Below are 20,339 nucleotides of genomic sequence, written 5' to 3'. Positions count from 1 at the left end.
TCCAGAGCCGTTAAACAAGCTGGCTGGGCCTGGGGCTGTCCTAGTGCTGCTTGGGAACCCGGAGCTCTCCTCAGCCTCAGAGTGGGGAAGGCGATCAGTAGTTCTTGGTTCTGAAATTAATCTTCTCTCTGAAGCTTTGGGAGCAGATGGTGTTTCCTAGGGCCAAGTTCCAGCGTTCAGCTTCAGGATTACAAATATTGAATACTCCACAATAAACACACTGTTGGAGAGGGGCTAGCAGAGGTGCTTCCTCATCTCCCCAAACAAATGATAGTGGTCCTGATGCAGTTACTTGCAGAGTTTGGTGCCTGGCATCATACCAGGATTCAGGCATCTAGAGCATTAGGGCAGTGTGCTCTATCCTACAGTCTGCAATGCAGCACACGCAGCTGAAGCAGAAACTCAGATCTGAGGCAGAATCCAGGCAGATGGCAGTGTGTGTTTGTCACACTGGTCAACAACTACTTACTTATAGAGATACTATTAATAACACAATTACCATATTTGCTTGAATCCTTATAGCTTATCTGATGATGGGTGTGACGTACATCCTTCAGAGAGACAGCAGAAAAAATACGAGTTTCCTTGCGCTGCTAAAAAGATCCCCAAGCTGAAACAACATCCTGAGGATAAGGACTTTACAGGGTCTTGCTTCTTTCTTTTAAAAAATGGTTTATCCAGGAATTTTCAGGGAACCATACTGTTTTAATCAAAACCACCACCTTTCCTGTCCTTTTGCACCATTTGGTGGTTGGAGCAGTCAGTAACTAGTCATGATTTATTCACCTTGGATCCCTCCATCACCACCAGAACTTCCAAGGGATCTCACTTCCTTGCAGTGGGATTGAGCAGCAGAATCAAGTTTTCATGAAAGAACCACAGTTTTACAATGTTCATTGTCAAAGAAAACTCTAAAAGCACCCAGTTATCCACATAGTGCTTCTTCAAGCCTAAAACAACAGCTGAGGGATGAATTTCCTCATTCACCTCAGCAGGGTAATGATGCACTAACATAGCCCTCATCTGATACACTGGAGTTAGGGCACAAGTCACAGGAAAGCATTTGTATTTGTCATCAAGTGACTCAAAGCCTGTGCAAGAGAACTCCCTGATTCAAGGTGCTTGCTCTGTTTGGGCCCGAGATTTTCTCTCTCCTCTCTGTCCAGCTGAGAAGCTCAGCCTCCTCTGACTCTGGTGCTTGGCAAGCTTTAAATGTGAGCTGTAGCTCACTGACAGCCTACTTGCATGTCCGTGAGGCTGTAAAAGACAGTAATTTTTCTAAGGTATTCATAAGAAAACGAACATCTTACAGAAGCCTCCTGAAGAGGTCATTTCATCCACCGCTGCCCCAGACACATATGTAAACCTTTGGGCAAACTCTGGCTGGTTTCAAACTGTTGCAAGGGACATCTAGTGAAGATTTCACACACTGCCAGCGTCTGCTCAAGCTCTCTTCCAGACAGAGCTTTTGAATGCTTAATTTACATCTTCCCTGGTGCAGTTTATGCCCAGTATCAGTAGTTCTGTCCTATCAATATGAGATCATTCCATCTTGTTGAAATTTTTTATATGCTTGAAGATTTCCCTGCCCACCTCCCCTACTTGTTCTTTCCAGACTAAATAATCCCAGTTTTTCTCATCTTTCTGTATAATTTTACATTTTTTAGATCTCTGTTTATCTTGCTGCTACCCTCTGGCCCCTTCAGATGTCAACATCTTCCTTGAGTTAAGGTGCCCTTACTACTTGAGTACTATAGTAAGTTGAGCACTGTAGTCTAGGTGAGGCAGAGGCATTCCCATGATTAAAATCATGATGCACCTGAAATACTCTCCCAGACTAATTAAAAAACTGTACATAAAATAGTAAGCATTAAGTAGTAAAGCTTAAGCAAATGCAAATTTTAAGAATTTGAACAAATAACTTCACAGGTACCAAACTAATTTTCTTTTAAAATTATTAGGTTTAAAAAAAGAAAAAGGCAGCTTGCCATGTGAAATTCAGTAGCTGTAAATGCAGGGCAGCAAGAGATCTCTAGGAATATTGTGTTCCTCCTAAAAATTGAGAACCAGTTAGCACACTGCTCAAATAATAAAATCAGAAAATCAATTTTACAATAGCGTGGCAACCATATCACAGCAGCCAGTTTTATTTGGAGCAACAATATCTACAGAAATAGGTATCACTTTTAAGGTATCATTTTTAAGATTTTAGTAAAATTTTCTCACCAAACAGTAAAACTTGGTGGTTGGATGATGTATAAATCTATTCTGATTATTGCAATAGGGCAAGTGCTGTTTTCCATAAGGCTCTGATAACACAAGCAACAGTAACTCAGACACTCCAAGTACATTTAGTTACCTGCTAGAAAATCCAGTTGTTATGTAAGCACTGTGTGCGGGCATGTGTCAGCTGCAGTAAGTCAATAAAGAGCACACACAGGATTGTACCAGGCAGGCTGGACACAACATGTCAGCTTTTTATTAACCAAAAGTAAAGCTGAGCCCCAGAGTGGTTTAACTTTTAAAAACTGTATGTTTATATGGCAGATATTTTCCTTCATGTTCAACACTGTAGTGCAAGAACTGAATTTTGCAGTTGTTCATCTTTTGAGAATCAAATACTAAATGTAAAATGATTTAAAATAAGGGTCCCCTCAATGAATCAATGAAGAAAAAACATTTAAATCAAAAGAACAGACCAATTTTAAGAACTGTCTTATGAAATTCTCCCAAGTGAAAGACCATTAAAGCACTTGGAGCCTTGAGGTAGCAACTTTATGCAGGATTTAATTCCCCTCCTGCCCCATAGAGTGGAAGAAAATTAGTAGCGCATTATTAGCTCCAGCCAGGTAAACAGAGTTGAGTATTCTCTTATGAGGTTAGTGACTTTCTCTTGCACCTTGAAATAGCAGTGTAGTGCTGTAGACCATCAGGAGAAAATCCACAAGGAAGGCCTCTTGAAATTAAATATATGGTTTGAAAGAAGTGAAAATAATAAACAACAATAAATGTAACAACAAAAATTAACTGGAGTGAAAAAAACCAAAACGTTTGTATTTTGGCAAGACGAGTTTACAAATACATGTCAAGAACAAAAGTCCATTTTCAGCCAACTGAAAAGAAAGAATGGAAGTGACATTCAAAGGGGTTTCTCTTTTTGCCCTCTGTGCAAAATCGTACTTTGTTTTGTTTTTGTTTTTTTTAAAAGAGAGCTTTTTTTTTGCCCTTTTTGTTTTTTACATTGTGAAACCTGTGCTGTGACATTAAACAGAAATACCATATGCCAGGACACTTGACCACTGAAAGCTCCTCTCACTGACTTCACAACAATCACAAGCAGGGAATCAGATATAAGAGACTTCTTTTCTCCAAGTCTCGAAGACACTACCCTCTTTACCCACTTTGCTGCTGAGTTCTTTTATTAAAAACTAGATCTTTCTCCCCTACCAATTTCAGAGAATCCACAGCAGATTTACTGAACGCTGAGCAATAACAACAAAGACTGTGCTCATTCTCCATGACAATTGTGATGAACAGTCACAGTGAAAAGGAAAAAGCTGGGATACAATGACGCAGTCAGATCTTTACGAATTGGTGTCTGTCTTCACTCCCTGGCTTCGATATCCCCACTCACGCGCTTTCTGACTTTGTTCGTTGCTGGTGCTCTACTAGGTATCTGCTAAGCCAGACAATGTTGAGCATCTCATTACAAGCTTCTCTCACCTATCTTTATATCCCAAAATTGTACAGAACAGGCTGGTTAAACCAGACCAGACTAGTCAGGCACATTGCAAATTCTACCATTTTAAATGGAACGAGCTTCTTAAAGGCCCATTCTCTTTCAGCTCATAGTCAGGTTGCCCCTTTACACCACAGAACAGTGTCACAGAAATCCTGGCTGCAGGATGGCATTGCCCAGTATGACTTTGCTGCAGAGAGTCTACAGAAAGGTTAAAACTTCAAAAGCTTGTTCTTGCTCACATGGGATCCTAATCTTTTGATTTTATGGTCTCATCCTTTCCTTTGATTTCTGGAGCCATCAAATACTCCCTTCCAGGCAGAATCACCTTACGAGTCTATCGGGGAATTCATCAGCCTAGCTTGTTTTTTTGACTAAACTTCAGAACATTTGCATACACTGAGGTATACAGTTCTGTCATGCAAAGAACTGAAGGCTGTATGAACCAGAATCCATCTGTAAGGGAGCCCAACCTGCCAGGCTCCTCTGGATAAAGGAGAGGATACTCTGCCTGGGAGGGACGGAAGCCAGCTGATGATTTTTCACAGCAAATTTCTCTTTAGTTCACCTGACAGTTTAGGCAGCACAGAAACTCATACTGGTTTGAAGACCAGTTTATGGGTTGCTGGACAGTCATGAGCTGGCTTCAGAGAGACTCTGTCTATGAGCCCAAAGTACTTTAAAGTATCTGTTATCAATGCAAGGACCTGATTAGTGTTTTTTTTCTTTTTTTGTTGATTTTTTAAAAAAATCTGCAATTAAAAGAGTGATTTTGTCTTTGGTGTTAAACCTCGGAAGCATGAATGAAGTACCTGCTGCTTCTTTGGCTGTAATTTATCATGAAAAACCAGTCCAGTAAAGTAAGGGAAATTCACTGTTCTAGAACATGCAGTTAGAACAGCCACTAGACATCACAATCAGAACTTTAATAATATGGAAACACCTCTTTCAGTGGTGTCCATTACAAATCATTTATATTATATAAAAATATGACTGCAATTACAGTAACTGGACAATAGGCATTCAAACTTATCAAGTTTCCATCTTATTCATATTGCAGGAACTGGGAGGAGCTCATCTATTTAGGGAAGAGATTATTGTCCAGAAACCAACTCAGTTGTGGCTAAACATCTTGTGCCTTAGAGAAATGTCCATTGTGATAACTAGAGGCAGGAATTCAATATTAGCATCCTTCTATTCTTGCTCATGTGGCCATGAATAAAAAGAGCAGGTTCTGTTCTACTAGCATCCACAAATAAAATTTCATAACCCCATAAAACACAAGTAAGTTTTGCATGAGCTGAAGAATGCAAATTCAAAGGGTCACTAGATTTATTACCTACAAATTCAATGTCTTAATATAAATATTCTGTTTTACACCATAAAAATGTCCTTTCTATGGTCTGATTCTTATTTAGATAATACTCTGATAAAATCTTAGCAGTATGCCAATTAAGGTCATTAAAGCTATAGAAATAGAATCTACCTAGTAAATGCTGCAAATTTAACAGGTATTTTAGATAAACATCATTAGCTGAGTTATCACCTAAATCAAAAAGACTCTTCAAACACACCAACTGCGTAGTTAGCAAAGACATTTGCTCCACAAATTCAAATGCTGCCAACTTTTAAAAGATTTAACAAATAGACTTGGCATTCGGAAGCATCCAAGTGTCTAATGAAGTTAGAATACTGTGAAATATTAGGACTGGGGCGGGAGGGAGCTCCTGTAAATAAGTACAGAAATAGTCTTCCTTTAAATTACAAAATGTTCACCTCCTTAAAAAGCTTTAAAATTGACCCAGACAACAACAGTGCCCTGGGAAATCAAGCAGTATAAAGGATCTCTGTAAGCAAGAGAAGGTTATATATTGGGATCTCTCCACAATAAAATCTACTCGTGTAAGAAACAAAGAGCAGATTTTGGGAGAGGACAACTACGAAACCTTCAAGCCATTTGATCTGTTAGATCACAGTCCAAACCACTGCACTTTTTTTTTGGACAGCATAGAGTAAAACAACTTTCTTTGCTGCTCAGAAAACACTTAAAATTTAGTAATGCTTCATTTTCTGCATTTCATTGCTAAGCAGCTCTGTGTCCCCAGCTTGGTTTACTTGGTTTAAACAACTATAGTACCTGCCACTTTCAGCAGGCTGAAGAAAACTTCGGTGCCACCTTATTAATTGGCTCCATTGATATTTTTAGCTTCAAACTCGGATGCTACAATTAAAAACAAATTTGACATTGTGTAAGGAAAGTATCAGAAGAAGATAATAAGCTTGTAAAAGGCTCATATTCTACGGGCTGCCTCTGCAGAACAGGCAGCTTACCACTACAGAATCTGATCTGAAAATTTATCCCAACGGAACAGCAGAAAGAAGGAAGCTTCTACATCTTGCTCACTTTGGGTTTCATATCAGGCACTTGAACTGTTGGAGAGATGCCATTTTGAACCAAGTAAGTGAACATAGGGTTAGAATCATCTTTAATCTAGGTCTAATAATGAAGTATCAGCAGCAAAGTGGAGGCATGGAGTGAGCAATCCATCTGTGCTGAGACTTGTTTATGGTTTCTAAAATGCCCAAGAAGACAGCAGCAGTAACTGTTCCATAGTGTCCATTTTCCTTGTGAGTTGTGTTGCTGATCGGAGGCTTTTCTGTGTCTTGAACTGAGAAGGCATTGAGGTACCCTGTGCCTAATTCCCTGGATCCAACAGGTCCATGCTAGAGCCAAACAGTGCCACCAGCTGCTCCTCATAATGTGTTATATTCCTCTTCATAATGTCCATGCAGGGTCCAAGCAACCTCTCAAATGCTTGCACATCCATGACTGCAGAAGAACAGAAGTGAAAACAAAATTGTCTGTCAAAAGGACACCACATGCCAATCTGTTTTCTGAACTCAGAACATAAACCTCAAGTCCAATCCCTTTGGTTCTGAGACTTCAACGGAAGCTATGTAAACAGGAATCAAATTTCTTATTTCAGTCTGTACTGTTATTTGAAGAAATAAGATTCATAAAATACACACCTGACCTCAGGAATAAATACAGAAGGCAAATACACACAGTACGGGCATAAATATATCACTTGGATGCTAGAAAGAAGTTCTAGACAAGAAACTGATGCTGCAGACACAGTGGAGTTTGGGTACAACTTCCCTAGAGCACAGACCACACAATCAGAAGTAACAACCTGCTGGGCAGTTATTCCCACCACCCACTTGAAACTGAAGATCTGAGGGGGGAAGCAGTGGTGTTCCTCATAGTTCAACATCTGGCTAAGAGGTGCCAAAAGACAGCCAGATTTTGAATAGCAGGGGAAAGTCCACAGCACAAGTGAAGACTGGAAAAGGATAACTAGAAACACAGAATGCCTCCTTACCTAAACATTTAACCTCCCCAACAGCATAGGCGGAGGCTGCCCTGGGTTTGTTGGTAACAAGTGCAAGCTCTCCAAAATACTGTCCTCTGTGACACTGGGCAATCTCCACTTCTTGGTTAGCATCCTTGCTTGTCATAGTCTGTAAAACAGAACATTTAAATTACTTTGTCTACAGCTCTGCCTTTGTACAAGGCTGCAGTTAATCCCAGACATCCTTCAGATGTGCAACAGCTAATTGGTTTAGGATTTTTAAGACTAGCAATACCCAAATCATACTCTATAGTGGTAGAACATCTTTACTGCATGCTCAATTAGAATTTTGGTTAGAAAAGTGTATGCTGGCCCCTAAGAAGCTTTGAAGATTGGCAGATATTCACTGTTACGTCTGTTCGAAAGCAAGTGTCTACTAAGTCACTGAAGATAATACACCCTAGCTTTTTGTTGCTTCCAGTTTGCTATAATCCTAACAGAGAAGTTTATCTTCATCCTCAGTGCCATGGAGAGTACATCAGGTCAGTCTGCAGAGGAGCAAAAAAACTCCTATTTTAGTAAAGTGACTTCTGGTGACAACAGAATCGATGTAGGGATTTACAATCTATGTTACCTAAGTGACAATGATAAATATCATATAATAATAAATATCTTAAAATAAGTCATGCTGAATTTTCGTGCAGCACTTCTATTAACAGAGCAAATCAGGGATTCATCTAAACCCATATCATCCTATTTGAACTCACCTTGCTTTTAATCAAGATTTTTACTTCACCAGATTCTACGATGTAAAAGCAATCTGCTTTATCACCCTGTGGAGACGAAAAGGTGAAACAAATTATTTTTTAAGCTTACTGTGAAAGGCAGAAATAGTATTAAAACATTCATTCTGAACTAGGCTTTGTGTAGAAATCTGCTGGAATTGACAACAAATTGACATCAAAGCAATGGGTGAGAGAGAAAACTGAAGAGCCTGTATAAAAGGCTAATATAAGTATAATTTGTTATCGAGGTTTTAAAACTTCTGATTTACAAGTTCGAAATTGATATGAAGCTGAACAGAAGTATTTCTCATCTCTTTTAAGATTATGTCTGAAAGTAAAGGGAATTGTGGTAAATACAGAAGTCATAATAAAAAAAGGCTCAGAAGTAGAAGAGGATTGAGTTGTGGACTACTTAAGCAAACTGGACATACATAAGTCAACAGGACTGAACGGAATGCCTCAGACGGCTGAGGAAGCTGATCAGTGTCACTATGACGCTCCTCTTTATCATCCTAAAGTGGGGATGGCAATTGGGAGATATCTTGCCCATCCTTCAAGAGGGGGGAATAAAGGAGGATCTGGGGAAGTAAAGGCCAACCAGTTGGTCCCCAGGAAAATTATGGGGTAATTCATAAAACTACGAATGAAACTGAGTGAAAAACCATTTGTCCCTCTGGGCTCGAAGAATGGTGGCCAGCAGTTTGAAGGTCAGCTAGATGCTAGTATTAGAGGCATCCCTTAGGGGCTGATGTCGGAGCCAAAACTGTTCAACAGGCTTCATTAATAATCTGGATGATAGGATGGAATGCGCCTCAGCAAATCCATGGATGATACCAGATTGAGGGGAGCAGCTGATACTCTGGAAGACAGGGCTGCTATTCAGAGGGACCAGGACAAGAAAGAACCTCATGAAGCTTGACAAAGCAAAGTCCTAGAAGAATGCCATGCAAGAGGACAGGCTTGGTACTGAAGCACTAAACAGCTTCTTTAAAGAAAAGGAGCTGGGGATCCCAGTGGACAAGTTGAACAGGAGTCAGTAGTGTGCCCTTGCAGCAAAAGTGGCCACCACACCCTGGGCTGCACTGGCAAGTGTGCAGCCAACAGGTGGAAGAAAGCATTTCTTCCCATCTATTTGGCACTCTTAAGACTGCATCCAGAGCACCACGCCCAGTTTTGGGCTCCCCAGTACAAGACACACATTGAAGTATTGGTCACTAAGGTACTCAGGAGGCTGGAGCAGATGACATACGAGGAGAGGCTGAGCGCGCTGGGTTTGTTCAGTCACGAAAAGAGAAGGCAGAGGGGGATCTTATTGCTGTCCACCTAAGGGTGGGGGAGGGAAGGGGAAAGAGGTGGAGAGGAGACAGAGTCAGACACTTCTTGGAAGCACACAGTGAAAAAACAAGAGAAAATGGACAGAAGCTGGAACCTGATTAGGTATCACTGGTGGGGGGGGAGGGGGGGATTTCACTGCAATTCACTACAAAGGCAGTCAAACACCAGAACAGGGGTCTAAGGAGACTGTGGAATATCCATCCTTGAAGATATTCAAAACTCAACTGGTCGAGGCTCTGAGGGGCCTCATCCAATTTCAACGCTAGCCCTGCTTCGAGCAGGAGATGGGACGAGGGATCTACAGTGGTCTCTTCTTACCAAAATTATTCTATGATCCTATGAAGCACATTCAGAAAGGAGGAGGGGCTGTAACACTCATGTTCTTGTAACATTAAAAGGTGACTAGCTTTGGGAATATATCAGAGGAACCCTCAGAGGAAGGAACTAAGGCAGGTAGAAAGGGAAAAGCAAAGGAGATGACAGTATATAGCAGAATGATCCAAGTGCAAATCATCTGATCCTTATGGAAAGTATCCAATGGTGAGTGAAACTTTCCAAGCCCTAGAATTTCCAGAAGCAAGTTTTATTAAAAACATCAAGTTAGTGACCACATTTCTAGATGTCAGTAGAAAGAAGGATCTAGTAAACTAACAAGTATGAGCCCAGTCAATCCTGGGTAGAACAGTGGGATCAACAGAACCCAAAATAACTACTTTTGGGGAGCATTAAGATAGAAAGGAGGAGGAGGATAATTTATAGAAAACCAAGTCCACAAAGCAAGTCATTCACACAAGGAATGACATAACCGACTGAAAGGTAGTGAGAATGGTAAGGAATAAAGCACCTAGTAGCATCAAAGGAAAATAAATCATATAAAGAAAGGGGAAGAAGAGAAAAATTGGTGACAATTTTATGTCAGATTCTAGAAAGATATTGCAAAGTGCTGAAGAATAAATAGTTGAATGTGTGTGGTTTTTTTGGTTTTTTTTCAAAACACTCAGGTGTTTCTAAGATCTAGAATTTTTTTCAGAACCAACATCAAATTGTAGACCTTTAACAACTGCAATTTACATGTGCTCTGGAGAGGTTCACCAGGGCTTAATATTTTGAAAATGTTAGCTGTGATAGCAAGGAGTTTCCCTGCAAAGGCAGCTGTGGGCTTGGTATAGGACTGGAAGTCAGAGCAAAGAGTTTGTATATCTTTCCTGCTATGAATCAGAGGTGAAGAGAGTAAAGGCCTCAAGGAGGCAGAGGCTGGATAAGGAATGATAAGGGAATGGGAGTTGGTGCAACAAAACTAGGACACAATGTGAGGGAGATAAACCCAGTATCAAGTCAAGTGCAGTGGAAGAACTGGGACAGGGTAAGCAGGACTGGAACAGGGGAATAGGCAAAGTCAAAAGAACCTAGAAAGAAAAAAAAAAGGATTTGAAAGTAGTAGAATTGGAAGAGAAGGAAGAGAGACAAGAAAGGGAGACAAGGTTTGGGCAAGGAGACTGTGCATGTGACAGGAAGGATGGGGAGAGATGACTAGGACTTAAGTATGAAGTTGTACTCAAGTATGACTGTGAGAAGTTGATGCAAGACTTAAACTTGCAGTTACAGAATAAGTTAGGCTCTTAAATTAAGGTTTCTGGGGATGGTGATAAGCCATCCAGCACAAAGTCTGTTGTTCACTGTTGACAGTTATCATCATAACATGAGCAGATACAGTCAGCCCACTTCTGTGCTGAAAGAGTAGTTACTTATTTATTTTTCTAAAGAATGAAAATAAACTGAGTGGGAGACATAAGGACTTCACATAACACTGGCATGCATTAACCATTTTCAAGTGCTTTAAAGCATACTGCACTTAATTGAAGGATTGAATTCCGGAAAGATAACTAAAATGTAAAATTATCCACAAGAGAAAAGAGGTTCATGATACTGATGCAACTGCTGTAATGTAGGAGCTATCAGAAACTTTTCCAAGCACAGAATTTTATCATCTTTAGCAGTGTATCACCAACACCCAGACCAATCCAGACTATTAATCCTACTTCTGATTTTTTCAGGATAATAAAATCTTGTCCTTAATTCAGTTATTACAAAGATTAAAACCAACTGTGTAATTGGATCGCTGATTGCTTGGGTTCCCAGGTTTGAGACTCAGGTTTATAAGCTTTGATTTTGCTGACAGTTCAGTTTTCTCAGGCTCTTAAGCAATAAGATTTTCATCTTATAAAATTGAGGGGATTTTTGGAAAGAAATAATTTGGCAGTATTTGGTTATCAGCAAAATAAGATTTCCTGCGTTCAGAGTTATCTGACATGAAAGTTTACTAAATATTCAAGATATCAAGGAGTCATACTCTGTTTATAAAACAAGACTGTTGTAATCAAAAGCCTACTATTCCAGGTAAGCCAAGGACTTTCTTACATTAACTTTTGTATAAAATAGAGCACTTTCTTCTTACAGATAAATAAATAGAGCAAACCCCAGCTAAACATGATACAAGCTTTCAGTGCTTCATTGGTAAATTATTCCAAAAGTTAACTTCTGTCACAACCAAAAAAGTCACAGCTTTAGGCTGAATTTGTCCAGCTTCACACTCCACCCATCTAGTCTTGATCTAGTCTAGCAGTTAAAACACACACCAGCATCCAAAAGCTATACAGACTGAAGCCAGACTACTCCAGCCTTGAAATACTCTAAGACCATCAGGAAAAACAGTGGTTTTAAATAACCCTGCTAGTTTCTTCAGACAATATAGTCAACTGAGTTGGGTCAAACCAGTGAAATTACTTTCTAATAACTTCATTTAGTTTTATCCAAATCATACTCCTGTTTAAATTGTTCTAATTTTGCTGTTTAGTCAGACCTAGGAATTAAGAGATGCCTTTATTACATGCTTGTGACTCCTTTAATCTGCTCACAGGCGCTTTTGGAAAGTCTAACTGAGGGCTTTCATGGAAAATTGCATTGATATGTTCAGCTTCTTAACATGTACTCCTCTTCTGAAATCTTGCAAAGACCATTTATAAAAAAACAAAAGGATGAGAGGAAGAAAAAAACCCCAGAAACTAAAGTAGTAGAAATATTCTTAACAAAAAATGTAGTAGGCTATTCCCAAAATATTCAAAAATTGGTTAAATAAATTGGAAGTATTAGAAGAGTAAGCGATGCCAAGTTGGTTTAAGTAATGTGGTTGTACAAGCAAATAAAAAGTACAAAAAAGCAGAGAGGAGAGAACGATCATGGAAATTTAGACTTCAAGTACCTGAGAAATGATACGTTCCCCATCTTGATACACTTTCTCCCCTATTACATCCACTATTTTCATTCGCTCTGAAGGCTGGAACAAAGAGGAAAATTAAACACAATCACTTGCTATAGTACACCTCTGGTAAACTTTGTAGCCCTGTCAAAATAGAAATGAAGAGGCATTCACTAGACACACACACATGCTGCATTTCGGTACTGAAAAATGCAGCCCCTACAATGATACTGTCATACTGCACTATAGCTTTCAAGGCAACCATTAGGGTAAGAAAACTTGCATCCCATCCACATGCTTTTCTTACCCCAAGGTTTCCAAACAACTGATTCAGCAGGTTTAGAGCAAAGAGAAAAATCACTTCCTGTAAGTTTCAGTTAAAATTTAAAGAAATTGCTCAGAAAGAAGTCAGAAACTTTCTAAGCACAAACTTCAATGAAAAATACCAGTAAAATATTTTCAAATAATCTTAAGCATACACTTGAACACAATTTTTTTTCTTTGATCCAGGAATTCACTCCTATTGTGGAGAGAAGGGGATATGAAAAGCATAATAGCTCTATACTGTCAGCAAGCACTACAACAGGATGCCCAGCAAGGGCAAGAGGTACTCATCTGACATGCAGTCAGCTTCATAAATAGGAAGGGAGAAAGGACAGTCTCAAGAGTTAAATTTCTCTCCCATGTTTCCTGCTGCCCATATATAACATGACAAAACAATCTGGTTGATCCAGAGCAGTGTAAAAAAGTCAAGGAAAAAAAAACCCTAAACGGTTAAAATGAATACCTCAACAGATGATTCAGTTTTAAATCCATTCATCTCACAAATGCTCCTGGATCTAGCCCTCGTCTGAGAAACTGTAAATTCTGATCCACGCATGATTCAACTGCAGCTTGTCATGCAAAAAGCCATCCAGCGCTAACGAGTTATTCTTCTATATCCTTAAATATTTATGAGTCATTTTTTTGCTCAAAAAAGTCACGTTGATGGAACTGGTTTAAGCCAGGCATTGAGGGAGAAGGTGCTGTGCAAATCTCTCCTTCTACAGTTAACAGCGTATCTCCAAACTAATATATTCTAGAAGTTGCTATTCACACCTAACAATACTATTTTGTAATCCTCTCTCAAGTGAATTGTAAGGGCTTCTCCAACACTAAAGATTAATGCTGAAAAATACCCTTATCATAAAAAATAAATAAAGAAAGAAAGAAAAGCTACGTTATGGTGTAAGACAAAGGTGGACACCTACCAATGTTTAAAGCAGTTTGGTGTGGCTATGAAAGCCCTTTGAAGATCCAGCTTGATTAAATAGCTTAGAAAACATTACAAACATCAGCATGGCATGTGCCTGCCTCTGTCTGGTCATTTTTTTCCAGGCAGTGGTGCTTTCCTCTAGTCTGTTCTTAGCTTACCTCCTGAATATGGTTAAGAGTTTAAAGCAAGATCTGCTGCGGCCCACATCTTGGCCTCAAATGTAAAAATCACTCATGGCTGATAAAAGCTGAATACCTTAGTGCAGTGTGTCATTACTTCAGCACCATGCCCTCAAAGGGAACCATAGTCCCGATTTTCCAGTCTTCAGTTTAATACCTGTTGTCTGGCATATTTGTGTTTTGGTATCTTTACACACACTGAGACAAAAATCAGCAAGCTATCTTCCAACTGTGAACAAAGAAGAATCTGAACGAAATGTTGTACAACTGCAACAATATAAAATAAGTTGTACAGTAGACACAATTCCAAAGTAGCTCTTAACATTCTGCTCTGAGCGAAAAAGACACATAGACTGATATACCAGAAACACTGACCGCAGAGCTAATGCCAATGCAAGAATTTGACGCAGATGCCCGAGGCGCATTACCTCCAGGGATTTAAGAAGGGGCACAGACTCAATAAATAACTCATATGTCTTCCTCTTCTTTGCATTGTTTTTCAATATAATTCTTCTGAATGTCACTCGATCCTGCAAGAAACAGCACAGAGAAGTAGATTATTCTCTCGGCCAAAATGCTGAGCATTAAAAGGACTTACAAAGCCATAATATGAACCAATATTTGCAACAAATACTGGATTTGAGAAGGAAGCTGTTAAAATGATACCATATGCAACACGATGGTGAGTAATGGCTCTTTTGATGGTACTTACTGTAATAACAATCTGAAAAATGTGGAGCTATGAGACAAACTTGGTCTCTCCCAGAGAATCATTTAAGAATTCAATTTTTAGTCTATCTAGTATGTTTTTCAGGGTTGAGTTTTTGGTTTTTGTTTGTTTAGTTTTTGAAAGATGTATTCCACAGTTCACATATAACGAAGTCATGTTCTTCTAGCTGAAACCATCAGAAACTGGAATTTGCAACACTTAATTTGTTAAGCGACTTTAGGATTAAGTCTGAAATGGATTCTTCTCGAGTCAAGGTTTTCAAAAGAAAATTGGACATTTATATAGGTCTCGAGTAGATCAAGAAACAGAATATCAAATAGCAAAAGGCTTGATTCCCTACTCCCACTTTTAGGATCTGAGAGGCAGCCTTCTGCAGGGACTGGCTACTCCCTAACTGCCAGCTGTCCCACATGTACCAGAAGCACCTTTTAGGCAATGATTGTTTGGTTTGTTTTTTGAAGACCAAACACCAGACAAGATCCCCTTCTCCTCTTGCCCTGATGTTTTATTTCTCCTAAGATGCTGTTATTGATGTACAGGCTCTGTGGCCGCAGGGTGGCAGTACAGGCCTGCGTGAAGGCAAGCTCATCCAGTTACCGTACATCTCCCGTGCCACTACCTGTAATGGCAGACATACTGGAGACTTTGTCAGTGATCTTGCTTTTTACTTCCAAACAGAAAAGGCGAGGCATAACTACTGGAATATAATGATGAGGAAGGCCGTAAGAGAGCTGAAAATAAACAGCACATAAAGGCTCAGGGGAAGGGCAGCTGCCCACCAGATATTGTTAGCTTTTGCATTACAGTAATGCCCATATTCTCTGTTAGGATCAGGGTTTAATTCTGAACAGAGTAAGAGTTGAAGAGTTTATTTTACACAACATGAAATAGTAAGTGTAAATCAAAAAAAAAACAAAAACAAAAAACACAGAAGGAAAAGAGCAGAGTTTGGTCAGGAAAACAGTATGAAAAATCTTGACGTTTACATACAGCAAGTTATTAGGAGAAATATGATAAGTCCTGAGAGCCATTCCTCTGGATTTTATTTTCTGAAAATGTCAAATTTTTTTTATCATCATTGTTGTTGTTATTATTAAAGAAATGTTACAGTGGTAGAAGCCTCATCAAGTGTAGCTGTCTGGAGAAGCAGAAAGGTGCAGAAACACAGGGAGGAATTGCAAAAGCATCTAAAGTTCAGAATTCATTTGGAACAGTGGATTTGAGAGTATCAGCGAGAGGGAGAACTGGCCGTATTTGAACAGTAAGAAGGCAGAGCAGTAAAGGAAGCGTACATGATCGCAAGGCTTTCTCCAGACATGTTCAGTTGAGGCCCACATTTGATTACTGCTTTGTGTCTGAGCCTTCCAGGCTTTTGTTGGCCTAAGACTGCAATGCAGCAAGAGTAACTCACACTTCTTAAATGGGAGATAACCAGTGAGCTTTAGCAATAACCTCTGCAGATTACTAAAAACATCGCATTTAAAGTAGATCAGGCACAAACTAGTATAATAAAGCATGGAGACAACAGAACCACTGGAAGAAATAAAGTTTTAAGGCAGAAAAATGGAACCTTAGTTAATAAAACAATCAAGGGACAGATGACTGGCAAGAGATCCCCCTCCTTCAACTACGCCTTCCTAATTAAGTGACTGTAATCACTGAAAGAAAACAAAATTAACCCCAAATGCTGCAGTTTGTTCAAAGGCAAACTGGACTGAAGAATCATCTTCTCATTTTCATCCTTTTATGAATGAGGTCAGTTTACAGGTAGTTTATCTTGTTTTGTCCAAGAAATCAGATTCTGACATTACTCCCGGGTTGATTTACCACAACCTTTTCTTATAGCTCACAAAGAAAAGGGAAGTCAGAAGTCAGTTCTCTCAGCAAGCACAGAAACTGTATAAGCACGCTGTGTGTAGAAAGCTTATCAGTCATATAATCAAGGTCACAATACATGGTCATCCCCCAGCGATAGTTGCCGAGGAGCCCAGCACACACAGAAAGCATACAACGCTCCCGGCTTCAAAGGCTTTGTTGATTGCACAATCCATTTATGTGAGCCCTCACAGATAAGTAAGAGAGCACCGTGAAAATAACTCTATCCAAATACTACAGAGAAAAGAACTAAAAAAGGAAACTAAAGTCTACAGCTTCTCATTCAGCACTGCTGGGCAAGAGACAAAGCAACATCGCCATTTAGCTTGGTATCTCAAAGGTCATGTTGACCTGAGAACCTCTTGTAGGGCAGCCACAAAGAGACCAGAAACATTGTGACAGCAACAGTTTATTTTGAGGGAAAACAAAGCTTTGGGCAGCTTTCCTAGCTCTTCAAATTACCAACGTACTCAAGAAGTAACTCCCCTCCGGCCCTTAAGAAACTGAAAACGGTAGCAAGGTGAGTGGAAATGTAAGGACATATGTAGATAGTGTTTTTTTCCTTCCCCATAAAATACGTGCATCAATGTCTCCACTGTCCTCTGGCAGGATGAAAACAAAAACAGTTTTTTCTCCTAATAGAAGCTAAGATTACAGCAAATACAAAATAATAAAGGGACTGATACATGTAATGATACAGTTTTTACAGACAAGTTGTTTCAGGAAAGTCACCGAAAGCATTTGCACAATGGAACTTCTATGCCAGGAGATGAGATAACAAATAATGATAAAATAGCTATTAGCACAAGGACTCATACCGAGAAGAGCACCTGCTGGTGAACCCAGAGAGTTAGTGTTTAAAATATTACGCAGATGAGAGCAATCTCCTTTCCTTACCAGTCCCCAAAGGGCTCCTTCTGTTGTGGCAACAATGGTGGCAGCTCTAGGAGTGTTGTACATCAATGCCAGTTCCCCAAAACTGCCATGATTATCATAGCGGCCCACACAGCGTGTCTGGTTGTCTCTTGCTACAAAGATATCATACAATCCCCTGGAAAAAATGGAATAGATGCTGTTTATTAGACAACATTCCAACATCGATCATAAAAACATTTTTCAGCTGTTACACTAAACTGAATACACACAAAACGTTTTCCAAATTAAAAAATAGCTCTCTTACTGGTAAGTGATATGGAACATGCTTTATTGAGCTTTCCAACTGTCTGATCTTAAGTTGCTTCCATCTGAAGTACTTTCACAGCATCTCTCCCTTAATACAGCATTTCAGTCCTGGTAGAACTGATCAGGATCTACTTGCTTTCCTCTGCGTAGTATTTTGACATTGCTACTGTGAGTGTTCTGGCCAAGGCATAGGTAGTTTCACAGTCTTTAACCACCTCTGTCTTTTCACAGCATGTGTACTATTCAATGAGGCCTCTTCAGAGCCACGTAAATCTATCCATAACCTCTGTTACCTTTTTCACAAAGACAGCATTGCTGCAGTACCTTTGGGTAAACTCAGTGCAACTGCTCACCTGCTCCTAAGGTTTTGCCTCAACCTAACTCCAACTTAAGAGTATGTCTGTATTGTGATCCCAAAGTACAACTGCAAGCTTGTATTTGCATATGTCCATGCTAGATTCAAACTTTCCAACTCTTGTGTGGACAACAGTGATGCTGTAGAAGCACAAAGATCCCAGAGAGGGCCTTTCTGTACATATCCAAGATAATGAGTAAGTTTTGCAGGGCAAACTGACCGCTGTTATGAGTGGCATGTACTGACTCTCGAGCCAGACGATTTAAAGCTAATTCAGGAACATGTGCCACATCTTTACACTGCGACATGGAGAGGCAACCAATGAATCAATTCACATCTGGTGTTTGCCTAATAGCTCCCTTATGACCACAACTTTCACACTCAGGTTTACTTCACGCCATGCTGCAACTCAGGGCAAGCTGACAGTTGAACCAAACAATCTTATCACCATTTTCATGGAAGTAAGGCTGCTGAAGGACACAAGTTGCAGCATACAATGTTACAACTTGGAGAGTCTGCTTGGCTCTCAAAGAGCTCTCTGCATGCTGAAGTGACACTGTAGGATGCACACTGTTAGGCAGCACGGGTAACTTTTGACAATTTTGCAGAACATTATGGATTCCACTCTAGTCACATTGGCTTTAAACAAAAGCTGCAGAGCTAAAGAAAACTTTGTTATAGCTCACTTTCAGAAAGCAGGAAAGCTCTCTAAAACTGCTGACATATAGCCAGGATATCTGAAATGATCAAGAAGGAAGTGTTCAGGTACCAGAAGTCTCCTACACTTCACTCATGTGGAGCTGTAACCTGTAAAAGCTGGAAAGGCCTCCTCACCCTGTTCTCAAAGAGGCACACTTCCTATCTTATAATGTACTTAAGGGAACAGTAAGCCAGAACTTACTGAGAATTAAAAGACCACTCTGACAAAGATGGAGACATGTACAGAGAGTCAAAATTCAAGGCACAAATCTGGATCAAACTGCACCACAGCAGCTGCATATGAAGAAACAAGCTGTGCACAGAAAGCTAGCCATTTACAAGTCAGACAAGCATCTATACCACTGTCAAACTGTCTCATGCTTAGTGCTTTAAAAAATATATACATAAAAAGTCAGATAGCTTGACTAGGCTTGATTAATTCCTGGCTATGGCACCAGAGAATATTTAGGGATTAGACACTGGCCTAAGAGACTTTACAAAAGGTATTACATCCTGTAGAAAAGCAGGTAGGGAACACTTTCCTGGCTTTATAAGCAGCTTCGGATGTGCTGAACGCACACATAATTTTTCCCATGAAGTTGAAATCTCTGTCAGAGAGACTGGTATCATCTCCCAGAACACCAACAGGCACCTTAGAAAAAAAGAATCAACAGAAATGGCAGCAGGTGAAACTCCTCGTAGTAAACAAATATGGGAAGAGTCTCATCAGTAAGACCTACCTAGCAGTAACAGCAGGGCATTCAGGAGTGCTGATGGACAGTCCTGGCTTTGTCAGTTATCTTTGAACACTACTGCTTCTAAAAGAAATTTGTCACTCAGAAAGCTAAAGGAGGAAGCCAGCACATGAAGACTGTCTAACAGCCTTACTATATAGTCTTTACACCCTACTGCTTACTCATACCTAGGATACAAAGAAAGAAAACACAACAACAGCACGCTAACAGTAAACTAGTGAAATATGGATTAGTATTGCTGGAAAGCTGCACTAAAATTCTTGCAATGTTCAATATCCAGTTACTGATTCTCTGAGAGGCATCAGGAGAAACAATCTTTGGATCATCTTTTTGATCTAGAAGAACCATCTATAAACACCTGAAGGGAAATGAAACAACCTCTCTTCCCCACCCATCAGCCTCAAAGACATTTACTAGTGCCATTTTTTTCCAAGTCACTGTAGCCACATAACCTTCAGCCCAGCATTCAGTTGTCTGTGCCCCAAGGACTAGTTTGGTTTGGCACCACTGGGCGACCTTGACTCAGCTTTATTAAGAAAATTGTTGCTAAGCTGTGAGACAGTCCATGAACTAAAGCTCTGCAAGATAAGAAGAGTAAAAACACAGACTAAAGTGTAATTTCTGAGACAGTAATCGTTAGAAGCTCAAGGACTCAAGAGAAAAATACTGACATGAAAAAATGTAAAACCCTATGGAAAAAAAAAGCAGAAAACCAGAAGAGGACAACTCAGGAAGACTGAAGATCAGTCTGTTCTCAGAGGCAATAGGGGTCAACACGTCCCCTCCTGACTGATGACTGCCCAACCACCACAGACTCATTGAGCGTCTCCTTGGCAGCGGT

At 39.9% G+C, this 20,339-nt stretch overlaps 1 protein-coding gene across 1 annotated transcript in view; it reads right to left on the bottom strand.

Moving 5' to 3' along the window:
• Nucleotides 1-2,131: 2,131 nt before the first annotated feature.
• Nucleotides 2,132-20,339, bottom strand: part of PRKAR2A (protein kinase cAMP-dependent type II regulatory subunit alpha) — a 77,455-nt gene continuing 59,247 nt past the window's right edge. Inside the window, exons 6-11 of the mRNA XM_064519071.1 lie at nt 17,405-17,558; nt 14,331-14,432; nt 12,472-12,546; nt 7,860-7,925; nt 7,123-7,261; nt 2,132-6,569 (exon numbers count right to left, since the gene is read on the bottom strand). Coding sequence (XP_064375141.1) covers nt 6,436-6,569; nt 7,123-7,261; nt 7,860-7,925; nt 12,472-12,546; nt 14,331-14,432; nt 17,405-17,558 — 670 coding nt within the window. The 3' untranslated portion in view covers nt 2,132-6,435. The remainder of the gene's footprint in view (nt 6,570-7,122; nt 7,262-7,859; nt 7,926-12,471; nt 12,547-14,330; nt 14,433-17,404; nt 17,559-20,339) is intronic.

This window comes from Dromaius novaehollandiae, chromosome 12 (genome assembly GCF_036370855.1).
Source record: "Dromaius novaehollandiae isolate bDroNov1 chromosome 12, bDroNov1.hap1, whole genome shotgun sequence".
Classification (NCBI taxonomy): Eukaryota; Metazoa; Chordata; class Aves; order Casuariiformes; family Dromaiidae; genus Dromaius; species Dromaius novaehollandiae.
Note: the sequence above shows the minus strand (reverse complement) of the source record. Positions and strands in the feature narration are given on the sequence as shown.